General features: G+C 37.1%; 1 protein-coding gene across 1 annotated transcript in view; it reads left to right on the forward strand.

The window, feature by feature from the left end:
* The window catches only part of LOC149276598 (PTB domain-containing engulfment adapter protein 1-like), a 220,750-nt gene that overhangs the window by 158,242 nt on the left and 35,451 nt on the right, over positions 1 to 27,057 (forward strand). Inside the window, exon 2 of the mRNA XM_089503454.1 lies at positions 12,827 to 12,888. Within this exon, the coding sequence (XP_089359580.1) occupies positions 12,827 to 12,888 (62 nt within the window). The remainder of the gene's footprint in view (positions 1 to 12,826; positions 12,889 to 27,057) is intronic.

Genomic DNA, 27,057 nt, shown 5'->3' on the forward strand with positions numbered 1-27,057 from the left:
TAGTAATTGTCCTATCTGTGTTACTTTGGTGGAAACAAAATAAATGTCTTTGTTTTTGCTTTTCCACTTTATTTTTATATTGGGCCACATTTTATCTTGATTTTTTAATAAAATGCTAAAAAATAACATCATGTTAAATGTGATATTTCTTTGTTATGCTTATTTCTTTAACAAATATATAAAATATACATACAGCACATTTGCCTATAAATTCTCATGTAAATTATCAATGTACCTAAATTTTATTTTAAAAATAAGGTCATGTTATTGTGATAGCATATTGACTACATATTGAATCTTTCGCCAGTTGCCAAATACTGCACTACTATTATTGTTCTGAAATCAAAAGGCCACAATTTGGGGACACTGAAATATATAAATCTTCCACCCAACCCCCCCCCCTCCATTGTAGTTGGTAATGTACACTGGAGGGTACTGTCCAGTAGACTTGTGCATTTTGCAATTTCAACAGACTTTGACAATTTCATCAATTTATATGAATCTCTGAAAGCGAGGAGGGATCCCCAACAAAGCAAACAAAAACAAAGTATAGAGCTCTGATTTTTTGTTTAAAATTTGTTGTTTTTTACAATCACACTCGATGACTCTCTTGTGTTCTTTCACACACTTTTATTCACTATGCCTCTCACGCAGTCTCTGAATGTCTCACAACCTTCTCTGCTGACTGCTTATGTGCCCATGTCCCCATGCCACGCAGCTCCTCTTCTATTGTATCTTCTTGTTTTTCTGTCTTCTTTCTCCTGTATTCTCTCTTCTTTCATTGTCCACTACCCCAAAAAGTCTTCTTTGTTCGTCTGCTTCTCCGTGGACAACTGGACATGGCCTGGTGATTTTCGGTAAAACGCAGGAGAGTCTGGGCACACCCTCTCCCTCGCTCCTCTAATCGGGAAGAGGGAGTACAACGGAGTCCCTGCCCTTTGCCAAATGGGCCAGAAGTAAAAAGAAAAAAAAAAGAGACTAGAGTATTTATTTACTGACAAACTAATACCTCAAGAATGTGTGAATGTTATCTTATTCATAAAGAAACACTCAAGAGTTTGAGGAAAAGCAACTATTATGTTTATTACTCTATCATTTGGAAAGCTGGATAAAGTTATTTATCTTGGTAGAGGTCTTAGGATTTCACCTAACCACTCGGCTGTCTATGGCAACAAAGCAATTCAATGTCACATATCAAATACAAAAGGGACCTGGGTAACTTTATGACTTTAACTTAGATTTTATTTAAACCACTGTTGGTATTAACTAATGCGGTGAAGGTCTAGAATGCATCTATCTAATCTGAATATGTTGGAGAAACTGTATCTTTTGGCTCCTATATTATCTGTCTTTCTTCCTCTGCATTCCATCCTGTTGGAATGATCTTAGTCTACCCAGAGTTAGCTCATAATGAAATGACTAGGTTGATAAAAAATTATACAAAATATCTAACGAAAGGGGAATCCCAACACGGTTAAACAAAGTGCATCATCCCCATGTGCTGCTACAATTAAGCTAAGGCAATTGGTAATGGAAAATCCATTTTAGAGATGAGCAGTTTTAGCACAGGTTAAGTTAAAACCATGCTCCCAAAATGTAGATTTTATTACAGGTGCGTGCACTCCAAGTATCAAGCTTGGCTTTTTATGCAAAGGCTGTATTTTGTTGTTAACATCTTGTCAGTAACAAACCACATCACCATAAAATGGTAATGTGTCAAAGCACACTGCATCTAGTTTCTCTATATGATCAATTATTGAAACAAGAATATTAAATCTTGATCGAGGTTTATGCAGACATCGAAAGTACCCATATTTTATTTAACAAAAAAGCTTTACAATATTTATTTTGTTAGTAATTATAGTTCCCATCAAGATGCACCATGCAGCGTATTGATCTGAGCGGGTCTGTGGAATCTTTGCCATTAGTTTAGTGCATATAAATAGGATATTACTTTGTTAACGTTACTTGAGATGCCATAGAAAGCTAAATTATGTAAAATTTAGATATAGCAAATAGTGTTTTCCCAGATAATCAGCTAAATTAGTATTTTGTATATATGTGTTTAAATAAGTTTACTGGTAACAAACCAGTATGGTTCTTATAGATGTTGCAGTGCAAACCTAGCAGTGGAAGCTATATAATTCTAGGTTATTCCACAATTAATTCCAGATTTCTTGCTATTAGTATTTAAGTAAGTGCCTCCTAAGAAAAACCAATTCCTATTTCATTTTAACCAGGAAATAATTTGCTTCAGCCCCAAACCTTCTAGCTTATACCTATTTAGGGTTTTGCTAAGTTTTTTTCCATGTCGTATTACAAAAAAAATCTGGTGTGGTGATAAATGCACCAGAATGCAAATTCCAGAACTAGATGACATGTTATCTGTCAAGGTGGGTGTCTGGGAGTGGGAACCCCACCAGTGGAAGTTGAAATGTTTTTGGAGCACATGAACACACGCTATACCTCCAAACATTTCAAACCAAGTGTATGGCAGAGGGAATTTCGGTCCAAAACATGGACTTTCCCTACTAAAGATGGGCACTTGGGAGGTATGTCAATACTTGTGCATACATTTACAGAAGCATGCTTGCACATGTCTGATTGTGTTGTCTATTAGGAGAAATGAGCAGCGTTTATATGTGAAATGCTGTTTAGTTTATTGAAAGGCTAGGATCAGTGAGACAAAAACACAAAAAAAAAAAATGACTGCCTTTCAAGGTCAGTTCATTTAACAAGTTTAATATTCTGAACACCGTTCCTCCCTCTGTTAATGTTGCCTATAATCTGTCAATATAAGATAACATAATTAAGATCAAAAAGAACAAATTAATGAAATTCTAGTGTCATGAAAAGTTGGTGGATACATTTAATAGACTTAAAATAGATTTAAATGTAAAGGTGGTCTAAAGAGCCAAGAGGCTAATATAGTGAGGGGATTTCAACATGCATGGGATAGGCATAGAGCTAAGAACAGATTAAGGTTTCTTTACATCAGGAAAAACAAGCAGCCTAGATGGGCCTAACGGTTCTTATCTGTTATCAGATTCAATGTTTCCTTATACTGATACCTATCAGAAGAGCTAAGTTGAAAAAAAGATCATTCCTTAAAATGCACCCATAACAGTAAATTTTTGGCTTAGTAAGGCATTATCCGGGAGTAAGTCACTCTTATTGATGTAAGAAGTATTTTTTATTCTAAATGTATTGACATTTCTTCATAGATCAGAAGTAATTTCAGGACAAAATAGTTCTAGTGAGAGTTTATTTGTTGAATCAGAGTTTTGTTGTTAAACCATTTGGGCTTTCTTCTGAAATCCTATTACTGACAGTTCATAAATATTTTTTTAAGCTAAATATATTTTTATGGACAGCAGAATGTTTTGTGAAATGGTGAAACCTTTAGCTGTTCCATAAATAATATGTTGCCTAAATGAAGCATTAAATTGATTTTAAGCCAAAGGCAAAGTTTAATTAAAGTTCTTATATTTGTACAAAAATATGCCTGACTTAATTTTGATATCTCATTTGAAAGTAGTGACTGAGTTCCCTAGGATTTACTGAGGGGGATAGCTGAATCCAAGGTCCCTCAAGGTCAGCATGCTAGGAATAGAAAAATCGTCAAATATTAATCAAAATAAAACATAATGAAAAAGCCTGACAAACTGGATATGCAAGCATGGAATATTCCTATCCAATTTTCTAATGGAACACCTGTATCTTACAATGTCTTAGAAAACAAACTTATATTTTTACAATATGACTGCTGGAAGTACGTGTCTTGATACTCAGGGGCTATCCTATAAAGAATCCAGTGAATAATATACAGTAGAGACTAGACTTTATCCAAATTGCAATTTTAACAAAAGTTGCTATTTTTGTCAATACGTATGAAACTTCAAAAACAAGGAGGGACCCCCAAGCCAAAAAGAAAAAGAAAAATAAGCAAAGAGCTCTGAATTTTCATTTGGATTATGTTGGTTCTTTCACTCACGCTCTCATACTCTCTCACACTATCACTCACGTTCTCACACTCTCATTCACTCTCTATCAAGCTTTCTCTGAATGTCTCCATACCTTTTCCACCAACCACGTCTGTGTCCCTTGCCTCACAGCTTTATTTTGTCTCTTGCATCTTCTTGTTCTTCTGTCTTCTTACTTCATTCGCTGCTCCTTGTGTCTTCTTTCTTTGCTTCTCTGTGGCCATGGCTCTGTGGATGAGTCCCTGGCCTCACCCTCTCCCCTAATTGGTGAAACAGGGTAGAGGCGGTCCCTCATGGCTCCACCCCTTTGAGAAAGTGCAGAAAGATGCCAGAATAATGCTGATAGATTCACATAGAAATAGACATGCAGAAATGCTTTTCCTTCTCAGTGAATCTGTCTTCGGTATTCTGGCCTCCAAGTGAACTTTTGCAAAATGGCTGAGCTTCGAGGCACACCCTCTTCCCTAATTGGATGAACGAAAGAGGGAAAAAAGACAGAAGGACAAGAAGATGCAAGAGAGGAAGCAGAGCTGCACAGCAGGGAGACAGGGACACAGATGCGGTCAGCAGAGAAGGAAGGGGGACATTCAGAGAGCGAGTTAATGAGAGTCTGAGAGAATGTGAAAGAGTGAAAGAGCACAAAAAGAGTAAATGAGCATCAGTGACAACCAATTTCAATTCCAAATGTAAAATGCCCTACGTTTTTAATCCAAACTGAAATGGTAGGAAACTAAATTTGTTGTCCAGAAACAAATGGACCAAAAACAAAACAAATTGGTTTTGGTCCATTTGCACTAGTCTAGTAGAGACATAAAGCAGTCACTTCAATGCTTGACTAAACCTTAATTGGACTTAACAGTGTAAAAAAAATAAACAATGTCATAGCCTAACTAAACCTCATAGAATGATCATACTGTACAGTTGATGAACACGCAGAAAATGCTTCAATTAGGTGCACAGCATGTCTGAGAACCCAAACACACAAGAACCAGCTAAACACTGCGCATGACCAGTCAAGCAAAATTAAATCTTACCAAGGACATTTAGCTCTTTTAATGTTGACGGGTTCCATAATTTCCATTATGTACCATAAGATATCAAACACACCACTGCTCCTGAACCACTTACAGGATTAATTCTGGTAAATTCGACGATTCATACTAAGCGCCGAAAATTAGGCCAAACACCCAATGGATCGGACAAAAACTATGCAAAAAGCTCAGAATTTTTGTCCGAAATCCATAGGCCCACATTCACTCACATTCTCACTCACTCTCCCTCCTTCACTCACTCTCACTTTTTCTAAATGTTTTCCTGCCTTCTCAACTACTTCAGCCGACCATACCACTTCCGCATCATCTTCTTCTATTACAGTGATATGTTTTGTTGTGTTTTTATGCACATATTATGTGCATATTATATATATATATTGGTCCCTGGGGTGGAGCATTTGGAGAGCACATTGGGCCAATGCTCCAGCTCCAGTATTGCAGCAAACTGGTTGCCCAAGCTGGGCTTGCAGGATCCAGTCCAGGCCTACATCACCAGGTTCTGAGCATTAGAACCCCCTGGAGCCTAACAATAAGAAAGATTGTGGAGGGAAGAGGTTGAGAAGTTCCTCTGTGATCTCAGTGCAAGGAGAGGCCCTGAAGACAACCCCTGAGCCATATGTGTGTTGTCGGAGGGAGGGCTCTAATTGGGAGCTAATACCATATTTGCTTGGTTATAAGACAAGGTTTTTTTCAGAGCAAATGGTCTGAAAAATATCCCTCGTCTTATTTTTGAGGTCATCTTATAATCAGACCTCAAATAGAGGTCTGACTACAAGACTAAGATCCAGATCCTCTGCAGGGAACATGGATCTTCCTCTCTGGCAGCCGATGGATGTCTGTGTGATGCCCTCAGACATTCTCTGCTACTTCCGGCACTTCCTCTGGGGCTCATATGACAGAGTGCTGGCATCACATGACCTTCCGGTGCTCCACCATAGAAGCCCCAGCGGGAAGTGCCAGCAGCAGCGGATGTTGTCTGTGCGCTTCCCGCAGCCAGTGAACGTTTGCGGGATGCACACAGACAACCTCCTCTGCTGCCAGCACTTCAGCCGGGGCTTCTATGACAGAGCACCGGTGTGACATGACCTTCCGGTACTCAGTCGTAGAAGCCCCGTCCAGCAGCAGCGGAGGTTGTCTGCGCGCATCACACAGACCTCACCGACTGCCCCTACTAGGCACCAGGGATTCTAAATCACGGGGGACAAGTGTAGGGATGCATCAGTAAGTCGGGCATGTGGGGGGTTAGTAAGAGTGGCATGGGGGGTATAATGGTTTTCTGGAGGCAGAGTGGCATATAGGGGGTTAAAAGGCATATCAGGTAGGCAGAGTGGCATATAGGGGGCAGATGTGCATAACTAGGGGCAGAGTGGCAAATAAAATGAAATAAAAACAAAAAAATATTTTTTCATAGTTTTTATTAAATATGAAAAAATAGTTTACATGTGAATTAATATTTACAAGTAAAACTTTTTTCCTATAGCATAGCCTTATATTCAGGCTTTTTCTTTTTTTCCTAAATTTATATATACACATAAATCAGTATTGTGACAGTAGATAGCACTGTATTGTTGGAAATCAAGGGAAAGGAAAGACACACTCCTCAGCCCTGTATTGCAGCTTAACAAATGAAAGGTTGTTGCAAGTTTTCCTAATGCAATTAGCTGTAATTAGTATTTGATCTTGTTGTTGGTTTAGTGGTTGGGCCATTCTCACTGCCCTTGTTGTGTGCTAGAGCCCTGCTTACTGATCAGCAGTAGTGATCACATTGAAAAGAAGGAGAGACATTGTTTCTTCCTCTTCAGAAAATATTAAATACTAGTTAAAAATATAAAAATGAATAAAATAAAAAAAATAATAGACTCAATGTCACATGGCATAAGGGGTACAGATTCATGATGTCTTTAAAGACCTCAAAGTGATCTTTAGTCAAGAAAATGAAAATAAATAAATAAAACATGTAAAAAAGTAAAAAATAGGTGCCCAATCACAATTTACATTTTTTTTAAAAAACTTTCTTGACCTCAATCTATAGTTTCAAAATATGAAAACATAGTGTAGAGAGCATTTTACTCCTTGTATAAATAAAAACAAAAATGGGGGAGAGGATTTTATTCTACTCAGGGGATGTTGTCGAACATAAATCTGAGGGTTTTCTTTATCAGTGGGAACAAATTTGTAAAATTGAAAGTAGTATTCATGACATATTAGATATTAAAACAAAACAAGTGGTATTAAGAGAAAGTCCTATCTGTCCTTGAAAAAAACAAGTCTGGTCAAGAAGATGCATAGTCTTAGGTTCCAGATAGGGGTGTTTCGGCTCTAACATCAAGATAGCAACCCACTGAAGCATTATTGAAAAGGCTCCTTGAAAGGCTGTACTGGCAGACAATGCTAATTATACCCACAAAAATTAAAACTAATGTACATGTATTACATGTTTTTTTTTAAGGAATTGTAGCTCCAAAAGAAGATTCAGCTTTGTAGATTAAACTTAGAAACAATTTAAATTCAGTGCAATGCCTGTTTTCATCAATCTTTGTTCTTTAATAGTGTGTGTGTGGTTCTGTTGGTGTACAAAAGATGCAGGAGATACATATCAAATTACAAAAAAGTGTTATTTGATCTCAGTTGCTTAAAGTAGAATAGTTGCTCCATAAAATGGAACACAGATTGAAAGAAAAAGAAAACACAAATAATATTACCTAGCAGCATTCCCCCCTGATTTCTACCTGCAGGCTTGCACTCTAAGACTAGACTACAGTTCAAGGGTTACAGTTTTTTGTATACTTAAGGATGAGGCATCTCTCAGTTCAGTTACTAAAATTCATTGCAAAACAAAAGTGTGCATGTGTGGTGGTAATAACCACAGTTAAATGATTTACTTGGGTTTCACTCAAAATGGAGATATATTAGTACTAGACTTGCAATATAATATCTAGCGTGGTAAAGGGTTTCCTTTAAAATCAATTTGTACAACTGATATAGCTTTGCTAAATTGAGTTACAGTATAGGTTTATAGTCTAGGATTTATGGATTGCTCATGGAGAATGTTAATACCAGTGATAAAATGGATTTCTTGGATCTATTCACCAAACAAATTAAATCAACCTAGGGGGTATAGTGCCCAAATATACCCATCCTTATCTCCATCCCCTGCTGAGGAGGATGGGGGTTATGGTATGTAAAATTCCCCTGTTGAAGGCATGGACCTTAATCCATGCATCCACCTCACCCCTATCCTGTTCCTAGTAGGATAAGGAAAGGTCAAAATGAAATAATAGCCTTTATTTCACCTTTGGACTCCATCTTGTGCCTCTCCCCTTGCTAGTAATTTGACAAAAAAATTAACCTTGAGTTTGATAAAGCGGGTGAGCTCACAATTGAGATTAAACCATTACTGATTATCACTATTATTTTTTTAATGTACCATATTTAACTTATTCAGGTTTATATTTACTTTATATGTGCAAGTGGGCCCAAAAAAGATTAGATTACATTTTTGGTTCGGTTTTTTGCCCATTTATTTTCGGGCAATTAATTTTGTTTCGTGTCCATTTGATTCAGATGAAAATTGGGGGGCATTTTTAATTCAGTTACAAAATTTGTTGCCCCGTGTCCACATTCACTCTCTCACACTTTCATTCACTCTCTCATACTCTCTAAATATTTCCCTAGCGTCTTTGCTGACCACTTCCGCCAACCACTGCTACTTGTGCATCTTCTTGTTATTCATCTTCTCTCTTCTTCTGTCTTTCATCGTTTCTCCTTTATGCTTTATCTTCTCTCTTCTATCTTTGGCCATATATCAATGGACATAACCTAGCTTGAACTTCTGCCAAAATGGTGTCCTCTCCCTCGATCACCCAATCGGGCCAGGTTATGTGCATGAAGATACTGTCAGGGACGGGGTCCATACAGACAACTGTAATGACCCAGAGTGCCCAAAGATGGTGTTCAGGAGTTATAGCGCAGCAGCGGCCACATACCAGGGCCCTGACATAGCAGTGGATGTTGTCCAGTACAAAATAGAACCTGGTGATATCCTACAGGCACCCTGGAGCAGGTATGAGAGACATAGCACTACAGAGAAATGGACAGGATGCTGCAAGCTGGGATTAGGGAAACTAAGTAATAGCAGAGGGTATAGAGAAGCATAACAAATAAGGGGGACAGAGCGAGCAAGTGGGGAGAAACAGGGAGACCGAGCTTTAATCACATCATATGGCAATACTATGCTTAGCCGACCACTACGCCAAAGTACTCCAATATTCGGTGGGTCCTAGCGCTAAACCCTGCTCTACTGAATTACTAATAAGCTGAAACTAAACATTAAATCTGAACACATAACAGACATACCTATGTATGTCTGAGACACACATAACAAAAGCGTGGGGCACAAATTTTATAAAGGAAACAGAAGCTGAATTTAAGAAGAATCAGAAGTTAATGGAAGAGCATAAGGAAATCCAGGAATGGATTATAACAAACAAGCATAAAGCATAACACTGAAGGAAATACAGCAAAGGGGGAATTGTAGCGAGACAGGAGAACTCTAGCGAGGACAGGGGAAACCAGAGATAAGCAGCTCTGCAGCCTGGATGGGGCCTGACAGATGCGGACAAAGATAGAAGATGAAAGAGAGACTATAGAAGATGAAGAACAAGGAGAAGCGGAATCAGCAGAGAATCTGATTCAATGTGCATGAATCAGAATGTACAAGTCTAATATTGTGCAAAAAGGATGGCTATGGCAGTTCATACATATCCCCCTTTATTTCTCATGAGCTAATTTGCATTAGATTCCTACTGTCCAGGTAGGAAGTTGCTGAACTCTTCCTGCATTCTTGCGGTAGAGTGTGCAAAAGCCTGTAGTACTAGGAATTAGGACCAGGTCCTTTGTATACTTCAGTGAAAATAACAAAACATATTTGATTATTGTATCATATGTAGGTGAAAGAATTTCAGTTGGGGATAATCTGAAATGTGATTGTTCTTTAATTTTTTTATTTGCTTTATTAAAAGACACCATTATCTTAACAATTTTCATCTTAACTCAGCTTTTTATTGAAAATGTAATCCAATCATTGTTGTAATCGAAACAATCCCCACAATGCTTGCGTATAGATTTTGTTTTGGACTGTTGTCAGACTTAATCACAGATTGCTTTTCTAAAGGCAAGCCTGTTTTTTTCCATCAGTTTAAATTAAAGAGCAGTACAATAGGCTTTAATGTTTGTTTATGACATTCAGCTAATATTCTGTTTGTTTGAATACATATACAGATCAAACAGAGTTAAAAAAACACAAAAAACCCTTATGCCAATATGGGCATTTCTGAAAACAATATAGCATTTCTGCCTTTTAACAACAGCATTAGTACAGTGCTACAATTAGATTCCATGATAAGGTACAAAGGATATGGTTTGATACATCAGGAAAACATCCAGGAAACTGGGTAGAGGTGTGACAAGGATGGTTCAGGAGCAGGGGAGGGCTGACAGCCTAAGGCCTGGGGGGCAAGTCTAGTCAAGTGGCCTGTTGTGCCACTGAATCAGCCCACCATCCATGCCCAGCTTTTCCCGATTTTCTAATGCATATTGATGTACAGGCTCTGCCACACCGACACCCAGACACATACACCAGGACAGGCTCTGCAACACTGACACAGCAAACACACACACACCAGGATGGGCTCTGCCACACCGACAGACCAAACACGCACACACACACCAGTGCAGGCTCTGCCACACCGACACCCAAACACACATACCAGGACAGGCTCAGCCACACGACACACCAAACACACACCAGGACAGGCTCTGCCACACAGACACGCAAACACACACCAGGACATGCTTTGCCACACTGACACCCAAACACACACACACACCAGGACAGGCCCTGCCACACCGACACCCAAACACACACACACCAGGACAGGCCCTGCAACACCGACACCCAAACACACACACCAGGACAGGCTCTGCCACATGCTTTCCGCACTGGTTTGCTTTTTGTGTGTCTCCCCCCTTGTGTATTGATGCCCCAGCCAGGCCCCCTTTGGTTTTAATGTATTCCCCCCACACCCTTGTTTATTGCCCCATGTGCATTTTTGCCCCCACCAAGCCCCCTTTGTGCATTTATGCCCCAACCCCCTTGTGTATTGATTTATATGATGTCCCCAACCAGCCCCCTCCCTTGTGTATAGATGCCCCCTTTTGTACTGGTTAATGTACCCATGTTTATTGCCCCCAGCCACCCACCCCTCTTTGTGTATTGATTTATTTGATGCCCCAACCACCCTGTTGTTAACCTCTACCCCCCAGCCACCCCTTTTTGTATTTAATTGTTGTCCCAAGGCAGCCCCCCCTTGTAATATTGGTCCCCTTCCACCTCTCACCCCAATTATTTTTTTAATACTTACTTTTTTCCTGCCTTGCTTCCCTGCAGACTGCTCTCCTCTGATGTGTTCTTCCATCTGTCACGAGGAGCTGTTCCGTGTGAGCCCGCCCCCTGGAGCCGCACGTCGCGTCTTCCAAGTGGCGGGACGCTTAATGATTTTAAAGCGGCCGGCGTGTCTTACGGCCGCTTTAAAACTCGCAGCCGCATCGGCTGCAATGGTATCTCGGTGTGCCGGCCCACCGCGGGTGCTGCGGGCTTTTGCCCCGCATTAAAGATGGCCCTGGCGCAGGCGAATAGGCCACTTCAGTGGGCGGCCGTTTAATTTAGAACAAGGGCGGCCGGCACCCATGCCCAGCCCGTCCCTGTCCAGGAGTGTGGGATGGTATCATATGGATGTGGGATGGGTTTAAGGGTCAATGCATAAAGTGCTTCAAGAGGTAAGTGGGCCTAGAACTAGTCCTCCTTGACTATCCCTAAGTAAAAAGTTCCTGAGCAAGCTGTGGATAAGCAGAAGTTCCTACTGTAACTAACTTGCTCTGTCTTGTATGCTGGTACATTCACCTACATGGGTTTAGGGGCAATCTGCATGTATGTCTGCAATTTCGAACTTTAGTGCCTTTGCAGATTCTAACATCAACACCCTACACCTGGAAACTAGTTGGACATTAGTGCCTGTTTATTTTTTTTACATGATTATGCATATGGTGTCCACACTTACTCGTATTAAAAACAGAATCAATTCAGGTTTTCTTTATGATATATGATTGCTAACAATGTATCTTGGTGAAGCAGAATTGGTCGTATTGTAGGCCAGTATGCCAGGAGACTACACCAAATTAGAAGTAAAGTAAACACAGTCTAAATAATAGTCTAGTCTAAATAAGTTTGTGATTGTGGACTACCATTTATAGCATACAAATTAGCGTCAGAAAGGCTTTTAATACCTCGAAGGTCCCTTGTTTAGATGTAATGACTTCAAGGACTGAGAGGCACCTTTGTAAAATGTACATTACTATAGATAGAGTGCATGGAGTACAAAGCAAAAGCTGGACATTTTGGAATTCCTGGTCCCCAGAAACATATTTTCTAAATCTCCTCAACCGCATTATCTCCTACAGTTTGTCTTCAGAGGGATAGGTTGACTCTCCCCTTGTTCTTAGCTGATGTACCTGGAGGATTGGTCAAGCAATTATCATTGTGTCACAGGCTACTGCTGTACTCTGTGCTCTGCAAAGCTCCTGTTAGCTTTTTGCCCCAATAACATTTCCAAACCTTAAAATGTATGTGGTACGTTATTTTTTTTCAGATTTAATGTAGGAGATAGTGTAAAGAAACAGTTTAACAAGTTTTCTGTATTTAATCAGCTGAGTCATCCTTTTCTTTCTTTATAGATAAATCGTGGATGCATACTCCGGAAGCTTTATCAAAACACTTTATTTCGTACAATGCTAAAGTAAGTATCATGTCACTTTCCTAGATTACTCTTCTGTTGTTGCTTATTTAGGCTTGTAAACAGGCTATTCTGTGGTGCACAATTTTCATTATCATAAAGGTTATGGTAAGTTTGAGGTAAGACGCACAGGAACAAAGCGATGAATGCGGCATTTTTTTCAGATACTGCATTTTACAGTTCAATATACATAATATAGTATTATTATGTATATTGAACTGTAAAATGCAGTATATATAATAAACATGAGCCTGTAGGTAAACAAGTAAGTGTGTTCTTTTTCAGAAATAAATCTTTACAGTAGTGTTTACATATAAACATACAGGTTCTGCCCCACTTGTCGTGGATCTGCCTCCGTTCTGGTAAATTATGTCCTTACACAAGTACTGGATGGTTTCAGTAAAATATTTACTGTTGTTGAAGGCTGTGTAGCTGGCAGCCCTAATGGGTATGCTGTTTTTATATAGAATAATACAAATAAAAGCCAATATATTTTTCTGATCCAATTCAAGTGTTAAACAATGTAACACATTTACTCTGTTTTTCGCGAAACTGTGCCCAAAGTGACATTGAATAATTGTGACATTAAAGTTTTCCCCCCCTGTTTGCTAGCGGCAACATTCTAGCAACTCAGAAGCAACTGCAGCTTTTTCTAGATTTGGATGAAAATGTATGTTGTTTATAGAACCTGGCCTTCAGAGACAAGACATAAAACTAATACACCTTCCATCAACTGCAAAGCAACTCAGATATTTGTGTGTTCCAGGAGAGCTGCAATATGTTAGATAAGAGAGCAACATTTTTTATTAGATTTACGTTGTGCTCGAACATGTAAAAGCAACATACATACAGTGACATCTCCATTCCACAGCTGTGAAAAGTAGTTCCATATTAGCAATAAAGGGGTTTGATTTTTGAGAAAATTATATCTATGGTCCATTTATACCTTACATTAATCTCAATACCTAGCCACCCAGATGACTTTGCTTAATAACTCTCGAGAGGGTGTAAAGCCAGATACAGTTGAAAGCTGCCTGTATTATTATGTTTCTGCATCGTTGGCAAGGTTTGTTGCTTTTGCTGTTAAATGGTGAAGATAAAGACTTTAGTGCCAATTGTTCATATGGAGCTAAGATCCCAGTTTTTAACTTGTAATTTTTTTTTTTAGAATGTGTACTGTACACAACAAACAGCATCAGCTGGTCAAGAGGCATGTCAATGCCATCTGTGTAGATCTAGAACAGCCAACACAGTCAGGATGTAGGAATGGTTGATGGTCAATGGCATTCATTTTCTCCGATGTTGAAATCCATCCCTCTTTTGCAATTATCTTGCCATGGTTGGGTTGTGATAAATCTGTGGGGTAGTGACGCATTCATGAAAGGTAATAGCTTAAGTCGTTAGGTTTGTTTGGTTGAGAGCCATAACTCCAGAAGGACCCACAGGGTATTCTTTTCCTCCAACTTCTAATTATAACAAGTGGAGGCACCGTTCGTGACAAGCTATTTGTAGAGGACAGTTAACTTTGGTGTGAGTCGTAAAGGGAAGCAACCTAAATAATCCAATTAAACAGCATGCAGTTAGGGAAATTGATGTAAATTACATGCAAATGCATTTTAAAAGCCAGATGAAACAAATATGGGACAGATTATTTTAAAGCAAATGTATTTTTAATTTGGTTCTTATGGTTAAACCACTGTAGTTTCTGGAACGCTACAGTGAGAAAATAAAAACGAGCTTGTGTGTTCTATAAAAATATATTGGCAATTAATAATGCCCACGATGGCTAATAACCCTTAAAGGGTCCCAGGCAGTCTAGTGAATAAAGAATGCATACTAAAGTACTTTATTAGTACATTAATGTGTTCATAAAACTTGGGAACAAATTAAAATAAATTACAATTACCTTCAGGAGAAGCTGCAGATCCAGAGCTGTAGTGCAACATCCATGGTTTGAAATTTTGTGCCACTGATGTTTTCCGCACACGCCTATAGGTGGTCTTATTCGAAGATAAAAGGCAGAAAAGGGGCATATGCTTATAGGGGATTTACAGAATCCCTCCATGCATTTGCGAGGGAACACATTGAAAACTTGAAGGGATTGCACAGTTATATCTATAAAAAGTGAATATGATGGCTGGAGTATCCCTTAAGTATCTATATAGGCTTTATTTAGGCACACATTATATATTTAATTTTTGAGGCATGACATACAGGGATATAAATATAATAACATGAATATTTTAGACCTTCTTGATCCAAGGAGAAATCCGATTGCCTCTTGGAGTTAAGAAGGGATTTTTTTCCCTTGATGGCAGAATTTGAAGTAGCTTAATTGGGGGGGGGGGGGTTGCCCTCTTTTGGATCAAGAATAGGAAGGTTAGGTAGAAGGGTTGATCTTGATGGACTTAGACCTTTTTTTCAACCTTATGAACTATGTAACTATCAGTAGGACATTACTGTGAATTAAAACATGGACATTTCATGTGGAATTCCACATAAAATAAGAAAAGGAAAAAATCTATTCCTTAACTCAATGTATTATACATCTTGCCTATTGTTGACAGTATTTCACTGATCTAAAACAAACAACCAGTGCAAAAGGCTGTACTTTTTTGAAAACAGAAATTCTAGAAAAAAGGTTAAAACATTTCAAATGGTTTCTACATTTTATGCAGCTCCAGACTATTTATGAATAACTAAAATTGTGCATTTATACTAGTTATATTTTATATGGAAATACATGTATATCCATTATGTCCCAAGTGCAAAACCACTTGTAATTTACCTACATATCAGTTTTTATGCAAAACTAAGAAAGCACATTTTTCTTTGTATGCCTTAATTTAGATTTCATCTTTAACATATTTGTTTTCATTTTCGGTTTTTGAAATTCATTTTGTTAGAAAAAAATGTGTTGGATAAACAATAACGAGCTTTGAGAGAAAAAAAACATAAAAAATATATTGTGGACTGACCACAGCAGAAAACACCTGACCAAAAGCTGATTTATTTAAAGTGTGTATCTAAATAAAAAAATAATGAATAACCCCTTGCTTATACAGTCTAGGATTTGTACCCTACTTTGTGATTTTGGCCAATGTCTATTTCAATGCAAATTTTCTATATTTCATTTTTATAAATCTATATAAAAACCAGCGAATCAAGAAGTGTAATGTTTTCAGATTAAATTAGCAGAAATGAAGGTAATTTTTCACATAAAATTAAAAAAACCAGGATGGTAACCCTAGTTTCAGCCTCACTGATATAGCTACATAATATATTGAGGTTAGAATATGTTATATTCAGAACAATTTATGTTAAATATATATATATATATATATATATATATATATACAGATATATAGATATATAATAAAGTATATCTTTACTAATTCTTAACATTTAGATCTCTTCTAATAGATACTAAACTTGTTACATGAATAAACAAGCCAGGAAAAGTAGCTGGAACTGATTAAGAACATTTAGAGGGATTTATCATTTATCAGACAGTGTTACAAGGTTACTGTGAGATATCGTTGAGAACGTTTTTGGCTTTGTTAAAAGGGAGCAAAATCCAATTGAACAATTTGGCAAACGTGCATTATATCCCCGTGAACCGTTAAGATAATGTAAAGGACATGATGCAGAAAAGTTGTTGGAACGTTTGAAGGACACTGATGACTATTTAACTTAGGTAGCATAAAAGATACCACAGCAAAATAAATTGTATAATTAATTTTATTAAAGAGTACAGCCACTCTTTAACATTTAATATGTAGTTGCGCACTAAAATAATTAGAGGAACAGGGGAGAATCTGTCCCCGTGGGGTGTGTTGTGGCTCTGCCCTTTTCTGAAAGTATACTCCAAGAGTCCAGAATAATGCAGGAAGATTTGCTGAGAAAATTACAGAAACGCAGTAGAGGTGCCCTACCGGTCCTTTTGGTTTCTGGATTACTTATAAGGCCTTGCAAGCTCACTGAATTGCACATGATGATATGCACCAGAGACTTATAATAGCATTGCTTCTCTATTTAACTTTATTCTGTGCATTTATTATTGGCAATGTATTGTACTGTAACCTCTTTTTTGAATTTCCGGAAAAATAAAGGAATTTATACAAACAAAAAACAAACAAAAGCAAAAACATAAAACACAAGGACAGTTGCCCTCTGTTGCAAAACTTGAAAGATATTGACTTCCGCACTGAAGACAATGCACTTTCCTGGAGTTTGGCTGTTGAGCCAAGCTGAGTTTGGCAGATCTCAGGAAACTGTGTAGACATTCTGCCAATAGTGAAATAACAGAACTCACTTACTTTATCAATGAGTATTCTAGGGCTAAATTGGGGCAGATCAAGCCGAGTTTTAGAAAACCTGGCCAGTAGTGAATATACGCCTTAATGAGTGATGTTCTACATGATATAGGTAACGTAACCAGCTATGTAGACGCAGCCATGATCATTCATTATACAGAGTAAATGCATGCACGTCTATGAGAGAGCTTAAGGAGGGTTTGGGTAGTTACTTTGAAGCACTGGCCATCAAGCAAGGTGAAAGTTGGCAATGTTCCTTTTTCTAGTTCCTTTTGGTCATGAATATAGCAAATCAAGTTTGCTGTTTATTTCAGTGTTTCTGGACTGCCTAAGATAGCTAATAATGAGTGTGCGTGTCCTAAAAATATCCCCTATTTTATGTTTCCTCTGATTATTGTCGTTTGAAATTTTGTATACAAGTGATGGCATGAATTTACCAACAATGATTTAATTTTATGAACTGGTCCATATGTCAAGCTTTATGATTATTAATATTGTTTTCGAGTTTATGCATGTGTAGGATGAATTCCATTAACGTTGACCCATTTATCAATGATGTTATCTTTAAATGATCTCTTAGGCTGTAATGGGAAATCCTGGTTTAAAATAGGACATGTATTTCACGGGTAATTAAATTGGACCGTCTGAGTGATAGACAGACTTGGAGAGCAATTCCAGCACTTGTAATGGTGCGCAATATATGAGTATTCAAGAGAAATCAAAGAAGCAGGGTTTCCAGAATCGTATCTATAATCATGACACTCCTACTTGCAAGGTGCTCATAGTTCACAGGCTCATAGTTTATTGTTGGCATTATTAAAGGACACACATGGTGCCGTTTGTAGGCCCAGCATAAGCTGTGCTTAGGCCTGAACCATACTTCTAGATAGCTAGCAAGTGTGTGTGGAGACAGAAAATGATTCATCTAACATCAAAGAACTGTGTTAGAAGGAATTTGTATTTATATCTGAATGTGGATTGCTCCATTAAGGTTTTTTTCTAAGATCATAGTGGACATGCACTACCAGAATATACACCAGCAGCTAAAGAGTCCCCTCTTCCACAGTTCCAGGCAGAAACATATAAAAAAAAATACCATGAGAAAAGCTGCAGATTCAAAATGTTGAAAACGTTTATTCCCCTCAGTGTAATTATTCCCATTTTGGAAATTACTTTGGAATGCAGAGAGTATATCTATAGGGATGACAAACATTTTTGGGGCCTGAGTGCCCAATTTTCAGTATGGAACCAAGTTGCAGATCCCAAAGTGCCAACACTACATGTTGGTGCATACCCCTGGTGTATTACAGTGTTGTTTACACTTTCCATAAAAAAAACCCATAACACACACAAGCATATACTTACACTCACATAATAATATCAATCATCTGTTCCTAAAAAGGTCTAAAAATTAGGTAACTACAACCTCAGATGAACAACAGCACATGACATATAACACTGTGCCAAAGCTAAGAGGCTAGGACAAAATTTAAAAGCATAGTCAGGCAAGCCGAGGTCAGTAGGTAGGCGAAGACAGCCTAGTCAGGAGGTCCAGAATCAGTAACAGGTAAGTAGAGGTCAGTAGCAGGCTTGATATAATGCAGGCAGGAACCACAATAATCTGGCAATGGTATAGTGACACTGACCTAACACAGCTGATGAGAGTTGGCAATTATGACAATGTTTGTAGGTTCATGGTCACCAGAACTGAAAGGCTAGACTGTGAAAGACAGGCTGGTGAAACGGTAACAAAGAGAGCCAGTAACATACAACTCTGGCTTTAAGTCCTGGCAAAGTCAGTTTTTTGAAGAATATGCTGAAAATGTACACTAGTACCCTCAGTGGAGAAAAAACTGTACGTGTTCAGAAAGTTGTGATAAGTCAGTTTTTGGGCAGTCATACAGAAAACGGTTACTTCAGGTTATTGCTGCTAAAGGTGGCTCTGCAAGCTATTGAATCATAAGGTGTACTTTAGTTTCTCACACATAGCTTCTCCATTTTCGCTTTATTTTTGTTGAATAAATTATGATATGTCATGTGTTGTTTTTTTATCTGAGATTGTACTTACCTAGTTTTTAGACTTGCAATGGAACAGATGGTTGTTATTATGTCCTGATATGTAAAACCATAGAATTCAATGAGGGTGTATATACTTTTTCACACAACTGTATTTAGGAACAGCTCCATAACCATAATTATTAAATACGAAGACACCTTACATAAATGTAGATAGATTATTTTAGTAAATATACACCATTTGACATAAATGCTAAATGACAACCCTAGTTTCTACCTGCATTATATTGTAACCATGTATGTCTGTTTGTCAAATCACAAAGAAGGCACTGTGTAAAGTTCATATAGAATGTCTACCCTTGAATATATCAATATAGTAATTATATCAGCATTGCCTTTATATAATAATACAAATAAAACATCTGGCAGACTATCCATGATAACTCAGTTATCATGGAATACTGCTTACAAGCTGCACAGATGGGTCGTTTTTTTTGCTTGAGTTGAACATAATCATTGAGACATGAACAATGATCAGAAAAAGTAAATTTGATTAGCTCCCTTACAAGAAGCTTGGATTGGCCCTCTTTTTTAAGACAAATATCAGAGGGAAGATTTGGGAACTTTGACCTAAGCTCAAAAAACAAACAAAAATAATCCTGAATATGTTTATGAACATAAACTGCATTCTCCTAAAATGCTATCATGCAGTCAGAAAAGCTGTTTAAAGGTTGTATCTTGATGAATATTTTCTCAAAGATCTCAGCTGCAATATCTAAAAAATAAGTGATTAAAGGCTTAGAGCTGCATTCAGAGGTACTAAGGAACACATATACAAACTTTGAGAGGGCATGATATTAAAATTTTCAGCTGTGTATATAGACGTTGACAGACAACGGCCCTAATATGTCCCTTCCATTCACCTAACCATATACTCTCCGCATAATTCAGTCTGATTTGTAATGCGATTTACTGGTAGGCAACACACATGATCAACAAATTATATAATTGACGACATTCCAGCAGACAAGGGCATCTGTAATGTTTTGAAACACAGAACACGTACCACTCAATGAATACTCTCCTGTCTATTACCTCATAAAACTGTTCTCTGCATACATACAAAAATGTAATATACTTTGTTTACCATGATATATTTTGTCAAATATAGAATGGTTTATTTCACCTATTTCTCATAATTCCTGGTATTTTTAAACATAAAATGAACCCAATGTAGAATTATTTGAATTAAGAATTAAGGATTAACCCCTTAAGGACAATGGGCGGTCCCTAAACACATTGAAAACAATGCATTTTGAGCCTGTACATGTACAGGCTTTGTCATTAAGGGGTTAAAATACTGGTAGTATAGTAATTAGAGAATACCTTTCAAACTCCTTGGTTTGAAATCTGCTTTTGGGAACAAAATCATCACTTTAATTCAACTTATTTATTCAATGCCAACAAATTACTCAACACAGTAAAGTTTAAATGGGGTGGTTACCACATACATCACAAATATACATTAACACATACAGATACTACAAGAATTGAGAACCATAAATTGATTTGAGCTCGCCATCTAGCCTTATGATACTTTTACACAAAGCTTTGATATCTTGCAAGGGCCTCTCTTAAGATGATGGCTAGTAGAGGGCCTGTGGTGCTTCAGGAAAACTACAAGATGAGGGCTCCTATACATTATTAAAACAGCCTATGTTATTTAGTTATTTGTGATATCTTCATCTTTGCTGCAAGGTCTAAAACTAAATTAAAATAATACACCAAAAATATATTTGTTACTTTACTGTTATACAATGTTCCATGTGAATATATCTTTTTATTGGTTTGCACAGGTGCAGTTTGCATGAAATAACCATTATTGTGTTATACCATTAATTTAAAAGTTAACCTGCATATTTATCAGCAGGCACTTACTGTTTATTGAAAGGCACTGCTTATGGTCCTTATTGTTTTGAACAAATCATGACTTTTTATGTTTTTTCTTTTAGCTTTGTTGTCTCTTCATTTTAAAATGGTCATATAAGGTTGCATTATGTGAGGCCACTAAGCTTGGTCGTTGCACCCATATCTTAGAAAAAGAAGAATTTGTTATAAGAAGGTTGCCATATACCTTACCCAAATAACAGTTATCAATACCTATGTTTTTAAGTACTTTGTACATCTTCAAAGCATCAGGCTCTATACTTACCTGGATGGCGAGTAGTTGTGCACCAACAGCATAATCATCCCTCCAGGAACAACAATTGTTGGCAGAGTTAACTGGTCTTCCCATAGGAGCTGCATGATGCAGGGGTATTCTGCTGTGGCTCTTAAACCTTGATCTGTGCATGACCATGCTGATCATGACCCAGATTTCATTGCTCTTCTTGGTATGACCTGCTGCGCTTTTCTCAATTATGCTTTGGTACCATGATTTAGACCCTACTCCAGGCCTGTAGCCTGTGACTCCTATATGAGTCCCTTGGGTTCTACAGCTGGGACTCCTTTGCAGAGTCCATTGTTGGTTTACTGGCACCACTACATATCCACTACAAAATGCAGATTGTTTGCCTCACTTTAGAAGAACTTTGGATGAGATTAGTGGTAAAGTTGCTCCATGAAAAGTGGCAAAAAAGCCATAGTGAAGAACCCAGTTTAGGTGTCTGTGAGTGCTACTTAGGTTACAGTGTCAGCGCTCCAACTAAAGCAAATTTACAGCTTGAAAAGGGACATAAAAATATATGCATATGAGGTGTTTTCCAAATCAAACAAGTAAATGAATAGATACCTGGGCAATTATTCAGGTCCAGACTTCAACTCAATTAAAATGATTTGGTGGCACCTTAAGGGAGTTGTGAATAAACAAATGCCCACAAATCTCACTGAACTGAAGCGTGGCCCAAAATTCCTCTACAATAATATGAGAGACTGATAAGGTCATACAGAAAAAGATCACTTTGCGTTATTACTGCTAAAGGTAATTGTACAAGCTATTGAATCATAAGGTGTACTTAGTTTTCCACACATGGCTTCTCTATTTTAGCTTTATTTTTGTTGAATAAATTATGACGCAGTGTAATATGTCATGTGTTGTTCATCTGAGGTTCTATTTACCTAATTTTTAGAGTTGCTAACAAATGATTGTTATTATGTCCTGATATCTAAAACCATGTAATTCAAAGAGGGTGTACTTTCTTTTTCCTTAAGTGTATAATCTTATTCTGAGCGATAGAGGTAGGTGACACAAAAGGATAAAATTGTTGAACATGATAAAAATAATGAAGTAGTTTATTATGGAGGAGGGCAAACCTTCTGTCATAAAGTGTCCCTGACAGTAAGCTTATTTAAAGCAACTGATACTTAAAAATTGCAGTGTTAATTAACTAATTATTTTTAATGAGAGAAGTTCTAAAGACTGCCCTGTCAGCAACTTCTGATGTGCTGATCTCTTACACTACTAAAAATGTATTATATCGCTATCACCTTTCAAAATCGAAGAGTAAGTGTCCTAATTTGCATTTCTGTTTCGATATATTTACAGATGCAGGTGGCTATAATTTTATTTTTAAGATTTTCGTGTTCGTATAAAAATGACTCATTTCAGTGCAGCCCAGTTAATCTAATTTATACAACAGTTGGAGATTTTGTTAAAGTGCTGGGAGATTTCTTCCAGGGCAAAATATTTTTTGTTAATTAATGGTGCAGATTACAGTGTCTAAGATTTTCTAATTTGGATGCTGCTGAAAATATAGGGACATAGAGGAAAGAATTACAATCTATTATCCAACTTTGTTCCTGAGAGTCTTATTGATGGCACAATGAAAAGTGAAAACGTTTGATCTATAAAGAAGTTGTGTGGTCTTGTTATTTAAGAATGAAATCATTCAGCATCAGACAGAACTAGAATGCAACCTGCGTAGGCAATTCTACTATGCAATTCTGTAATACAGAAGAATGGTGATTAACAAATATTCCAATAAACATGCATATTTTTGCATGAAAAGCAGTGTTTTCAGAGTTTAGTTTTATTCATGGCTTTGCTAAATTATTGTGCTGTTAGCAATGCTGTAGTAGCTATTACAGAAGAGCTTTAAATATCTTAATGGATGTATCGATTACGTTCCCTTCACAACCACATACACATTCTTATCAATTAAGTGATCTTTTTCATCGTTTTGGGCTCAGCTACTAGATATTGAGCCCACTAGTTATTGGATAGTCAGAGAATAATTAGATTTACTAATGTCTTCTACCAAATGTCAAATAGTACTGTGAGCTCTAAATAGATGTGCCTAGAATATTTAAATTAAGTAGAAAAAGGATTAATTAAACAGTTATTTTGTTATTTCATAAAGTCTGTTCTTAAGATGGATAATATTTAACAAGGCATGTTTTGATGGAGGTGGCATGTAGCAGCTTATCTATTACTTGCCATGACAATTCCACTTTTTTTGTATAGATTAAAGAGACTTTGACAGATCAGTGAAGAAAACTTGCTTTACTGTTCCTATCATTTTTGCAATCCCAGAGGCATCTTACTGAGAAGAAGCCTGACAGTCTCTTCAAAACCACTGGAGAACTTGGATGACTGGATTTCTGTGCCCATGTACAAGAGCGTTTGTGTTCTCCAAGTTTAGGTGCAAGTCCACATTTGATGGACAACACTCACATTTTTACCAAAAGGACTGTAGAGATCCTATACCAAGAGCAAAGAGACAATCTACTAATAGGATAAATAATGCCAGAAGTCCTTGTTAAATACCTCAATGGCTTCATGTCATATTGTTGCGGTTGTGGCCTGTTTTATGCAAACTTATGCTAATAGTTAATACACAATTTTAACAAAACACATCTAACAATACAACAATAAATGTATTTGATTAAAGAATCTGGAGTTCCTGATATAGCCCACATGGCTTTTCGTGTAGGCAGCCATTATCCATGGTCTTAGTTAACCAACAGATGTACACATCAACACTCACTCTCTAGTGCTACCTGGTGGTAGAGGTAATGCGCTTCTTAAAAAATAGAAATAAATGGTAAGGTATGCCACAGTTAGGGGAGTGGTTTACCCAAAGGGAGATACAGATATTGCATCTGTGACGTGAATAACTAATAATGGATGAAGAAACCCATGTCCACTACACATATAGTATGTAAAACACAAGCCAAAACATATATTAATGTTCCTATTTACTAAAAAGCAGTTCCTGCAACAATGACCTCTCTGCTTCCCTTGCTAAACCTCCCTTAAAAATTGGTTACATTAAAAAGTGTGCACCGGTGTAATTGGTTGTATGAAAAAATATAGCTCAGTAAATTATACTTTCCTACTAAATGTTTTTTAAGAAATTGGAGGGTACAGATATTTAAAAACTGCACTATTATATTGGTCCTCTATTTCAAATAGTGTTCTATGTTTTGGTTTAGGGAGACTTTTACTTTGGGGCATATGGAGATCTATAGAGTTGGGTTCAACACTGCTTAATAATATTTGTTTAATAGTTAATGTTTGCTTATTTAGTGTCATATGTCACTGTTGTTTCACGGTGCCTGACTGTCTACAGGCCTGTGGTTCAACACTGATCTACAGTTTGGAACAAATTTAATTTACTTTGTTAGTATATATAATCATGTTTTAGTCTTAAAATTACCTGAAGTTAATTCAAGTATTGAGGAGTGGAGAATGCTCATTAAGTACACTGTTATTTTCTGTCTGCATTAGAGTAAATATCCTTGTCTTACGCAATACTAATATAAATGTTTAATGAACATCGTCAACAATGCAAAATATTGCTTAGTATTTCATTTAGCTAATATATCCGGGGCTGAAAAGATCAAACTCTCTAACAGTCATCTTGAACATATTGAACACCTAATGGGGTTTACTCATTAAGGGAGAGTTGCCAGGAGAGTTTGCACTAGATTGGAGGTTTCAGGTCATTCACTTCATTATTCATTATAAAAGACCAACATTGGCAGGTTTCTTCAGCAAGAAGGGCTGCCTAGGCCAGTATAATGGGTAATTAAATGGGTGAGGGGACTTTTGAGAAGTCTCACCGATTTAGCTATACTATATATAGGCCCCTCATAATCAAGTGAGTAAATTGAAACCACAACTCTCCTGTCATCTCTTGCTTTAGTGAATGGACAAACATGACAGTTCCATGTTAAATAAACTAGATGCAACTAGTATTGATGGATACTGTAGGTGGTCCTCACTTTTACATCAGATAGAGTTGCAGGAGAAGGTGGCATAAGCTGAAAAGATTTAAGTTGGGTCTTTATGTATAAATACACCATTAAAATAAGGTTATGGTCCAAACTTAATACCCAATTTACGTATAGGAGGCACATTCCCGGATGCACTTCAGGTGTGGCAAACTGGATTAGGACATAGGGAAGACAGGAATCCCAACAATCACAAAGCCCCCTGGTGACGAAACTGTTAGGTGCACATTACGCCATGCTCATGGTTGCTTGTTCAAGTTCTGTGGTTCCTGACATCAGATTAGAGTACAGTCTCAACTTACACAGCTAAAAATTATCAGTCCTTCATAAGTGTTAGTGTTCTTAAAATTTTACATTTACATGCTTATATTTAAACTGACATCAAAACAGGACTGTGATATACAGTATAGTAGTAAAAATATAAAAGCAAACACAAATGTTGTTCTTCTTAGACACAATATTAATTTAATTCTTTAGGATGGAGAACTTTATTTTTAGGTTTTTTTGTATTTTTTTAGTATTTTTGTGTCACAAGACACTTACATTTTCCTGCCAAACATTTTGAAAAACACAAATTTTTACAGATAAAATATTTTTTTTAGGGAAGGGTTTTGGTCTTCAATAGTATTAGGAATTATGTTTGTGATGTTACAAACATGTTTAAATCAGTAGTGCAAGTGGGACAGCTATTGATTAAAGTCCTGTACAAAATAGCCAAAAACATAAAGATCTGCCTCACCGCAAACCTCTTTTAGAACTTTTCTTCACTATATTTTTAAAGTGTATCTATTCCTGATTCATACAAACATTTAACTCTTCACAAAAAAAAAGAAATTCAGGACATCAATATATAAAGTATGTGTCAATCACAGCAAGTTAAAGGTCAGAGCAATCTGTCTTCATTTTCTTTGAGGACTTGTCTGACACATGAGATACAATTACCTTGGAAGTATACGGAACAATAAGGATAACTCACATGCGGGAGAATGTCTTTTCAAAGAGAGTTTTAGTAGCTATATTGGTCTTGGCAACATGTGGATATATTGTTAGGTTTCTACACTAATGGATAGGAGACTGTTTTTCCCTAGAAAATCTACCACATCTATCACAAATATCACTGATTTGTAAATGTTATTTCAACCACACGCAGATACACCTGGATTACTTATTTGAAATAATTATCATATTATATTTAATGCTGTTGTTCTAGATATATGGCAGATATATTCCCTCCATCAATCTTTCCTCTCCCGACGTCTCTTCTTTCCATTACAGTATATCAAAAGATTTGATGGGTATGAGTGTATCCAAGTGTTGCACAGCCCTAAAGTAATGAACATAGAAAATGTGTTTGTAAATTAAATTGTGTGAATAAAACACATTAGTCTTCTAAATGCCTAAATTGCACAGTCATATAAAAAGTCTTGGTAATGCTCCGGCCCCTAGCCACACTCCCTAAAACAAAGATGGTCCACTTTGACCATATGAAATGTTAGGAACTATGTCTTTAGGGGAAGTTAATACTTTTTTATTGGGGTAACAGAAAAAGATGTACTGTTACCTTAGAGGTCTCTTCTTCATGACTATGAAATCGAAAAACGGCAAA

The sequence above is a fragment of the Sceloporus occidentalis genome, unplaced genomic scaffold, assembly GCF_023333645.1.
Source record: "Sceloporus occidentalis isolate IW3139 unplaced genomic scaffold, rSceOcc1.0.p SCAF_233, whole genome shotgun sequence".
In the NCBI taxonomy this organism is placed as follows: Eukaryota; Metazoa; Chordata; class Lepidosauria; order Squamata; family Phrynosomatidae; genus Sceloporus; species Sceloporus occidentalis.